The sequence below is a fragment of the Sminthopsis crassicaudata genome, chromosome 6 (assembly GCF_048593235.1).
Source record: "Sminthopsis crassicaudata isolate SCR6 chromosome 6, ASM4859323v1, whole genome shotgun sequence".
In the NCBI taxonomy this organism is placed as follows: Eukaryota; Metazoa; Chordata; class Mammalia; order Dasyuromorphia; family Dasyuridae; genus Sminthopsis; species Sminthopsis crassicaudata.
The window spans coordinates 235,811,685-235,822,140 of NC_133622.1; the positions used below are offsets into that span (position 1 = coordinate 235,811,685).

General features: G+C 52.3%; 1 protein-coding gene across 1 annotated transcript in view; it reads right to left on the reverse strand.

Moving 5' to 3' along the window:
- Positions 1 to 8,339, reverse strand: part of LRP4 (LDL receptor related protein 4) — a 62,737-nt gene extending 54,398 nt beyond the window's left edge. The window contains exon 1 of the mRNA XM_074273003.1: positions 8,192 to 8,339. Within this exon, the coding sequence (XP_074129104.1) occupies positions 8,192 to 8,279 (88 nt within the window). The 5' untranslated portion in view covers positions 8,280 to 8,339. The remainder of the gene's footprint in view (positions 1 to 8,191) is intronic.
- Positions 8,340 to 10,456: the final 2,117 nt, after the last annotated feature.

Genomic DNA, 10,456 nt, shown 5'->3' on the forward strand with positions numbered 1-10,456 from the left:
TGTGTCTGCTTGCATTATCTCATTCGAGGCCCACAATGACCCTGTGAGATGGGCACTGCTATTACCATATCCCCCATTTTACAGATAAAAAAACTTTCAGGGAAATGAAGTGGTTTACCAGGATCCACCGGTTTGTGGGACTTAAAGCCAAGTCTTCCAGCACTTGATCCCCTATTCAAGGCAGTTTCTCCAAGCAGATAACCAACAAGCATCTGGGCAACTAACTCCTCCTGCCGTCGGCTTGATACCATGATGTACAGACACAGCCACTGAGTCTCAGTTTCTTCAGTTATAAGAGGGCGGCTGTCACACTAGTACAGTTGAAAGTTAAGTCGCCTCCTTTTAATTCTCTTCGTCCAGAGTTTTGCCTCCTTAACCAGGGTGAAGAGTCCAAAGGAAGATTTTCCCTTTCAACAGAATTACCTCACGGGGTCACTGTGAGGCTTCAGGGAGATCAAGTATGTAAACACAACCACTGGGAACCTCAGGGTTTTCATCTGTCCAAGCCCAGAATGACACAACCCCCATTCAGAGAGTTTCCATCCCACTGGAATAAGTGGACAAGTATTTATTCTGAGTTTACAGCATTCCAGGTGCTGGGCTAAGTAAGCCCTGAGCACACATGTATTAAGAAAGGTAAAGACAGGTCCCGGGGGTCGGGGAGCTCCCAGTCTAGTGGTGGAGTCAACATGGGAACACCTATGTACATACACGACAGACGGCCGATTAAAGGCCTTTTAAAGGGAAGGCGCTAGCCATGGGGGACACTGGGAAAGGACTCTCACAGGAGGTGGTAGTGGAGCTGACTCTGGCAGGAAGCCAGGGGAATCAACAAATACATAACTATGGAGATAGTTGCTCCCCTAAACTTCCGTTCAGCTTCAGGGAGCCTGATTTCTGAGAGCTCGTGGTACACAGGAAGGAGCTAATATGACGGAGGCTAGGTTTGGAATGGGGGGACCTCAGGTGGACTCCTGGCTCTGCCACTCGATGACCCATACAGAGCCAGTCACTTCACTTGCCACAGTCTGTTTCCTCATCTGTGAAATGAAGGAGGTGAAACTAAAGCATTTCTGAGGTCTTTAGAATGAATGAATCCATGAATCAGTGACTCAATGGAGTAAGTGAAGTGAACGAATGAATGAATGGAAAAGCGGTTATTAAATGCTTGCCAAGTGCCAAGTACTGTGCTAAGCCCCGGAGATACACATACAAAAGCACACAGTTCCTGCCTTCCAACAGCTTGGTTCTGCAGCGAATGATCTATACACAGATTTTGTTTTCATAAAGGAAGGGGATGAATAAAGTGTCCTGGCTTGGTCCTAGGAAAACCTGAGTTCAAATTCCTTCTGGATGCTTGCTGGCTCATCTCTCTCAGTCTCAGTGTGGCTACCTGTTAATAATAACACCACAGGCCTGTTGGGAAGTTCAAAGGAGATAATGTATGGAAAGTGCTTGCAAATTAATACATCATTATATATATATATATATATATATATATATATACATATATGTATGTATGTATCACCTGTTATTTTGTTTTAAGGAGATCTGAGAGCAGCAACTTCTTTTGTTTTTAAAGGGAGAAAAGTGACAGGAAAGAAAGGCTCCCAGGCTGTGCCAGGAGGCAGAATCTGACCCTGTCTGAGCAGAAATTGGAATGGGATACCACAGGCCTTCGAGAAGGCTATTTATAGGGCCCACTGTGCCTGTCTCGGCCAGCCGGCAGGGCGCCTCTCCTGGAACACCTCATCCCCTCCTAGGGAGCGGAGGAGCAGGTCTTCTGCTACTGTGAAACTGGATGGCTCAGACCCACTCGAGCCGAGGTGACGCACACTTAGCCCTGTCCTGTCAAGGACTATGGGAAAATGGCATCTGGAACTTAGGGGCAGAAATTTAGATCTGGAAGGACCCTTAGAGATCATCCAGTCGAAACGATCTTATTATGGACGAGGAGGAAGAAACAGAGGGAAGTGACTTGGCCAGCGCTACACTTACATGTAGCAAATGATCCCCAGCCTCCCAATCTATTTCTTAGTTGGTTGAAAGGATCAGAAGGGTCCATGATACTGTCATGAAACTGGGAAATATGCAGACAACTACAGTAAGGACACACATTGTTTTTAGATTGTCTTGTCCAACTCGATCCCATACCGGGTCTTCCTGGTGAAGATACTGGAGCAATTTGCCATTTCCTTCTCAGAAGAACACACACAGGATCACCGGATCACAATTTCAGGGCTGGCGGGGATGGTAAATGCCGCTGAACAGATTGAGGAAACTGAGGCTGACAAGCAATGGACTTGCTCAACCACATGGTTAGGAAGCATCTGAGGCTGGATTTGATCTCAGGTCACCAAGCTGCCTCAGTGCAAGACAATCAGACAAGTACAATCAGAGGCCCTGATTCCACATCAGAAGCTTAACTGACGCAAACCTGTTCCTGAAATTCCAATTGTGAACATATAATTCCCTGACTTCATTCAGAGAGCAAGACTCTCCAGCAAGGCCCTCTGTGCTCTTCCCCTCCCAGTCACTTTCCATTTGCCTTGTGAAACCTTAGCTCTCTCGGGCCTACGTGAGGCTTTTCAGACCCCCCACCCCCGTTATTAGCACTGTCCCCTTCTTGAATTGCTTTGTCCCCCATGCCAGGAATGCTTCCCTCCTCCTCCTCCTCTTCCTCACCCCTGCTTCTAAGATTCCCAGCTGCCTTGGAAGCTTAGCTCAAGTTCTCCCTCCCAAAGAGGTCTTTCCTGACCACCCCTCCTCCCCCCTTAAGGTTTTTCCTTTCCTGTTCCTGCTAGCCCACCAAGATTCTTGGGTTCTGTGGATTCATAGCTTTTTGTGGATTAACTTATTTCTGCACATATTCTCTCCCCTCCCCAGGAAAATCGGAACCCCTTGAAAGCAGAGACTGCTCTCTTTTTTCATTTTTAGCACCTGGCACAGAACAGGCCAAGATGCCATGAATGGAGGGGGTAAGTCAACAAGAAATTAAACACACTGACTCCAATGTAAATCCATAGGTCTGGAGACCACCAAATTCTGAAAGTTGGGGGCAGCAGAGACTCATTCATTATGTCCCACGGTCTCAAACTACACTAGCAACTACACTATACTACAATAGTAACTATACTATACTAGACAAGTAACTACACTTGACTAGACTAGTAACTACACTACACTAGTAACTATACTTGACTGGACATACTACACTAGACTAGTAACTATACTATACTAGTAACTATACTTGACTAGACTAGTAACTGCACTAAACTAGTACTACACTATACTGCACAACACTAGTAACTAAACTTGACTACATTAGTAACTATACTATATTAGTAACTATATACACTGCACTATACTAGTAACTATAATACACTACACTAGTAACTGCACTAGACTAGTAACTATACTATACTGCCAACACTAGTAACTATACTTGACTAGACTAGTAACTATACTATATTAGTAACTACATACACTGCACTACACTAGTAACTATAATACACTAGATTAGTAACAGCACTAGACTAGTAACTACATTATACTGCCAACACTAGTAACTATACTTGCCTAAACTAGTAACTACACTATACTGCCAACACTAGTAACTATACTTGACTAGACTAGTAACTATACTAATAACTACACTATACTAGCAACTATACTACACTAGTAACTATACTATACTACACTAGTAACTACAGACACTGCACTATATTAGTAACTATAATACACTAGATCAGTAACTAACAACACTATACTGCACAACACTAGTAACTATACTTGACCAGACTAGTAACTACACTAGACTAGTAACTGTACTACACTAGTAACTATACTATATTACATTAGTAACTACACTATAGTAGAAACTATACTTGACTAGACTAGTAACTATACTAATAATTACACTATACTAGCAACTATACTACACTAGTAACTATACTATACTACACTAGTAACTACAGACACTGCACTACACTAATAACTATAATACACTAAACTTGTAACCGCACTAGATTAGTAACTACACTATACTGCCAACACTAGTAACTATACTTCACTAGACTAGTAACTATACTACACTAGTAACTACACTATATTACATTAGTAACTATACTATAGTAGTAACTATACTTGACTAGACTAATAACTACACTAGATAGTTACTACACTATACTACATTAATAACTACACTACACTAGTAACTACACTACACTAGTAACTATACTTGGCTAGTAACTACACTAGACTAGTAACTATACTAGCAACTACACTACACTAGTAACTACATATACTGTACTACACTAGTAATTATAATACACTAGACTAGGAACTGCACTAGACTGGTAACTAACTACACTATACTGCACAACACTAGTAACAACACCACACTATTAACTACACAAACTACACTAAACTAGATTCCTTGATGGAGGGCACCTCTTGATCACTTCTCTATCTCTGAGGCAGTTCATCTCAGAAAGTCCGGAAGTCTGGCCAGTCCCTCACATCCGGCCCCGGTGCACCCATCGCTCCTGTTCCCATGTTCCCAAGTTCCCAAACTTGTTACCTGATACCCAGCAGGACATAGAAGAGGAAAGACAAATTTAGCAGCGAGTCAGCCTTCTCTCAGAAACTCATTAAAGCAGATGACCCAGTCACTCAAGCGATCCTACACTGGGGTAGTACAAGATCAAGCTCTATCTCTTCAGAGGTTGCTGGAGTTTCTGCCCATGGGGGCAGATGATCCACACCCGCCCAAGCCCTTTCCTGGGCTTACTGACCTGTCTCTAAGAAAGGTCATGGATCCTTTGAAAACCCCAGTGGTCTACTGCCAAAGAATTGTAATAACATCCAACACATAGCTAGTGTTTCCACGTTTACAAAAGGCTCTCTTTATGTACACAGCTTTTACTCCTGGACTCACTCTGCACACTTCTCCTAATCCTCACCTAGAGCCTCAGCACCCTGGAGAATCTTCAGCTTCCAGGCTCTTCTATCCAGATTATCTTTGCTAAGAAAATCCCACGGATTATCTGATGCGCTGTGATCCATGGAGTCACAGACATGACTGAACAACAATAACAATCCTTTGGTATAGGCTTTATTATACCCATTTTTCCGATGAGGAAACTGAGGTGGGGAAAGGTTAATTGACTTGCTTAGGGTCAGAGACATTAAAGATGGGTGGAACCTTCTGCAGGTCCAGAAATCATTGCATCATGCCATGTGCACCCAGCAAGCCCAAAACATTGGGCCCTCCTTTACAGTAGGCTGTATACAGTAGGTGCTTACTGAATGCTTGGTGAATTGAATTAAATAATGCTTCTAAGCCACTGACATGGAGTTTCTCTCGTCCCATCACTATGTCCCAGAACATAGCAAGCCCAATACAAACAACACTGCTTGCTTCTTTCCCTCAAAATTCAACTGGGGAAATGGAAATGGAAGTTTCTTGAGAAGACTTTGACCACTCAAACCAGCGCCTCAGCTTTGGATGCGTTCTCATCTAGCACTTGTTGTGTACGTGAGCCTCCCAAACAAGGGCACTACTCCCACTGCAACCTGCCTCCAGAGAGGCTGACACTTTCTCTCTGCCAAGAACTCTCTGGGAAGCTTTCTGGTTTGGGGGTGTGGTTCCAGGTGCACTTCCACTTCAGCCTCACTAGCAAATCCTGGGCTCTCCTCTTGGCCTCCAGAGGCTCTCCTCCTCCCAGGCTAGGGTTCCCATTAAAAGTTTGTGTCAGAGATCTAGATCTAGAGATGGGAGAAAGTGTTGGACATGGAATCGGGATCTGGGTTCAAATCACAACTTCTGTGACCGCAGGCAAGTCACTTTACTTCTTAGGACCAGTTTCCTCTTTTATAAAATGGGATTAATACTCTCCAATAGTCAGTTAACCTCTCTGGCCTCAGTTTCCCCATCAGCACAATGCGGTCATCGCCTCATGACTCCGAGATACCTTCCAGCTCTAGAACTACAACCAAGAGCACTTATTGTACAGGGATGGAGGTAAAACAGTCTACCCTCTGAAACAACCTGAGTGAAATGTTTCACTTTTTCTTTGCTCTTTCCAGTCGTTCTTCGAAAACCAGTTTATTAAAACGTTCCCAACACTGTCCCAGCAAGCTCGGATCACTCGGATCTCCCCTGCTTTGGAAGCGCCCAACGGCCCAGTATTTTCCCAGGCTCCTTTGTGGAGGGCTGCCTGGGGGAGCGGGGGCTGCGGTTGCGCAGAGGGGGGAGCCAGATCCCGATGGGTGCAGGCGGATCCTGATCTGTGGCCCAAGTCCCCGCACCGCACTAGAAGGTGGGAGCCAAACCAGAACCCTCCGCGCGGCTGAGCCGGGGGCCTCCCACACAAAGTGAGGGCTTAACGCCCGGCTGCGAGGGCCGGCTGGCGCCCGGGGAGACGAGGCCTCTGAAGTTCCTGCAGCTCCAACGTGTGCCCCGGGTGCCGGGGCCGGCCCGCGCCCAGAGGGTGACAACGTCGCGGCCGGCTCCCGCCCCGGGGCCAGCGCTTCCCCTTGATCTCCCCGGCCCGGCCCGGGGCCACGGGCAGCTCTCTCCGAGGCCGGCACAGCTGTCCCTTTAAGGGGCCCGGCTGGTGGGATGAGCAGCTACATTCCTCCCCGGGTAGGGCCGCTGTCCCAACACGCCAGGGAGGCTACAAATAACCTGCCAGCAGAGAGCCCGGGAGGGGGGGCGCGCGGCACACTGGGAGAAGCAGCCGCGGCCGGGCCCGGGGAGCCCGGGGAGTACGGAGCCTCGGGACAAAAACAAAAACAAAGCTTCGGCGGCTAGGCGGGGGCGCCCGGGGCTCCCCGAGCCCTCCCACTACCTGCTGGGGGGCCACGTTGGGCGCCCCCAGGGACTCCGGGGGCAGGGGGCCGGACCTTTCCCGGGGCGCTCGCTTCGGACTTCAAAGTTGTCCAGGCAGCTGCCGAGCCCCGGGATGCACCCCCTCCCCACGCTGCCCCAGCTGCAAGCCTCCCTCACACCCGGCAGTCGCCGCGCTTGCAGGCCCCCAAACAAGTTATTAATATGGAGCAGATGAAGCAACAGATCCCCTCCCACCGTGCCTGTCTCCTCGCCCGGGCCGGGGGTTCTGGGGACGAGGGGGAGGGGGCGGCAGCTGCAGGGGAAGGGGCTGGATGGAGACTTCTCCCGGTCGCGCTGCACGATTCCGCCTCCCCCTTCCCCCTTCCTCATTCCCCTCGCCATCCAGGGCAGGAAGCCCATTGGTAGCATCCAGCAGAGGGAACCCCAAACAACGCCAGCCCAGAGGGAGATGCGGCCGCCAAGAAGCAGCGCCCCGGGACTCTCCCGGAGGGGGAGGCGGGGAGGCCGGGATGCCTCGCTCCTCGGCCTCCCCGGGATCTCCCAGCTGCGAAGTCCTCGGCATCGCCTCGGGAGCCCCGCGAGCTCCCCTCCCCGGCCCAGCAGCTCGTCCCAGGCCAGGGAGGGAACTCCGAGAGAGTTTGGCTGCTCCGGGAACATCCCCGCCCTCCCTCCCCTTCCCTTTACGCACATTCCCCGGGACCGCAGACACAGATCTACGGCCGGAGGGAGAAGCAGCCCCTGGCTCTTTCCGAGAGCAGCCGCGGGGACGGCGAGCCGGAGGTGTCCGCCCGCAGCCTGCCACGCCGAGGGGCAGGACGAGTTTGGGGACACTCTGTCCTAGTGCCGAGCCGGGAGCCCCTGCGGGGATCCTACTGGGGTGTGCTCCAAGATGTGTGCGGGGGCTGGTCCCGGGAGTCCTTGGGGTTCCAGTGGAGGAGAGGATTCCTGGGGATCCAGGTTTCTGTGTGTGAGTGTGTGAGTGTGTGTGTGTGTGTGTGTGTGTGTGTGTGAGTGTGTGAGAGTGTGTGTGAGAGTGTGTATGTGAGAGTGTGTATGTGAGTGTGTGTGTGTGTGTGTGTGTGTGTGTGTGTGTGTGTGTGTGTGTGTGTGTGCTGGGGAGGAATCTGGTTCCCAGTGGAGGGAGATCCCGATCTAAGTTAGTATGGTGGGAATCCAGATCCCAACGTGGGGGCGATCTCCGGGGATCTGGCTCCCGGAGCAGGGGATCTCGGGGATCAGGCCCCAGTCCGGCCGGTCTCGCTCTCCCTCGCTTCCCGACGCGCTCGGGGACTGAGGGACAAACTTTCCCGGATCGGGGCGGGGGCGCCCGCTTACCGTGTGCGCAGAGCAGGGCGCCGAGCAGCAGCAGCAGCAGCAGCAGCGGCGGCGGCGGCGGCAGCCGCGAGCCCCCCGGCCGCCTCATGGTGTCCCGGCCGCCGGGCGGGCGGGTGGGGCGGGGGACTCGGGACGGGTGTCCGGTGCGGAGCGGGCCCCCGGCCGCCGCGGCCACTGCCCCGCCGGGCTCTCCGGGGCTCGGCGGGCTGGGCGGCGCGGCGCTGCCGGCGACTCTGCGCGTCCCGCGAGCGAGTGGAGAGCCAGCGAAAGCACGGGCTCCTCCGGCCGCTGCTCCCTCCTGCGCCTCCGGAGCCGAAGCCGCGGCGGAGCCAAGCAGCCCCGCCAGGGGACCGGGAGGGGGGGTGTCCCGGGCCCGGCCGCCCCGCCCCCCGCCGCCGCCGCCGCCGCCGCCGAGCCCCTGCAGCAGCCGCCGCCGCCTCGGCCCGCCCCCCGCGCCCGGCCCGGCCCCTTCCCGCCCTCGGCCCCCGCCCCCAGCTCCCCGACTCCACCCGCCGGGCCCCGCGCCCCCAGCTCCAGCCCCCCGCCCTCGGCCGCGGCCCCGCGCCTCTGCCCGCGCGCCCCGGCCCCGCGCCCCGGCCGGGGCAGGGCTCCCTCCGGGCCTGCCCTCGGGGGGCGGCCTCAGCCGGAGCCCCTGCGCTCCGGGGGCACCGTCCCCCTCCCCAAAATGAGTCCTTCGCAGCCAGGGCCGGGGGCTGGGACTTTTGGTTCCCGGGGCCCGGATCTGCGTCCGGGGAGAGCTGCGGCAGCCCAGTGAACCCGAGTCACCTAGACGTGACCCCGGCCCCCTCGCGGCCCCAAACTCAGACTTTATTGAGTTTGCTGAATACCGAAGACTTGCCAATGAACAATCCTCTGGGTCTTTATCAATGAGGGGCGTCGGGGGTCCCAGAGCGCCGCTCCCGGCTCGTAGTCCTCCCCCCCGGGTCACGCTCTCAGTCTGGGGCGAGATCCTTCCATCACCTCCCCCCTTCCCATTTACCATTTCCTGGTGGGACTGTCCCCGGCTCAGATGTCACCGAATGGGGCCAGGCAGATGGAGCTCTTCCCTAGGAAACTCTGGGAAAACCGGAGCCGCCTCTTCATCCTGGTCCGAAGGGACCGAGAAAAATCGGTCCTTTCTCCGAGCTCGGGACCCTCCCCAGCCCCCACCCCCCACCAAAATTGTCTCCTCCCAGCCCCAGGTTCCGGGGGCCTCCAGTGGTGCCGACCTTTTGGGATACTATATCAAGTTACAAACCTTCCCTCCATCCCATTGTCCCTCCTCAGCTTGCCTGCCTGCTCCACTTCCGATGAATATGAATGTCGCAGGTTAGTTTCACCCCCCACCGACTTCCATTTTTCCGAGGTGGGATTGTTATTCCTGCCCGTTTCTCGGGTCTCCCTCGAGACTCTGGGGATCGCTTCTCTGGCTCCTTAGTGGGGTGCCAACCTTGAAAACCTCTGCAAATCTCAGCCTGGTGAGCATCTCCAGTTAGGGCCCAACGGGCCCCAGGAGACTGAGCCAAAGCGCACAATGGGGTCGCTCCAGAAGGCAACATTGCCCAACTGGATGTGTTGACATTTAGATTTTCAAAGGTTTTCACTTCAAATAAACATCTCCTTCCAAGGATAACGTTAATTGCTGGACTCAGCAAAAGCAGCAAGAAAATGGTAAGAGATTAGATACCTCTCCTGAGCCCCAGCCTCCCAAAGGTTTATGGGAACCTCCATAGGCCAGGACAGATGATGCTTGGATGCTGCTGCTTCCCGCTCAGCCAAAGGTGGTAGAAGGTCTTGACTCAGTTTCCTTCTCTGCCTTCATTAAACCTCTCCTATGGAGACTTCCATTTGAACCTGTTGGGCAAAACTTTGTGCCTGTGGACTGACCCGTTCCCACTCTCCCAGGCTTCTTTATTCGGTAACCCTCTCCATCCTCTTCACTATCCAGCTATCTGGAGAGAGTGTGGTTCCAAAGACATGATTTCCATTTCCTCCTTTGCCCCCATGCTTTTTCACTGTCTCCATTCAGCCAGCACTCCTGAGTGACGCCCAAACCAGTTTAAAATGCAATCGAGAAATATCGAACAAGATAAATAACATAAAATAAAAAAATAAGTAAAATAGAGAGAATATTAATATGTGATTTTCTAAGTCAATATGGGGCCTTTAAGGATCCTTATGTATGATTTAGTGATCTCTATTTTCTATTTGAGTTTGATACTTCTAAATAGAAGGGACTTTCTCATATGGGAGTTCCACATAACA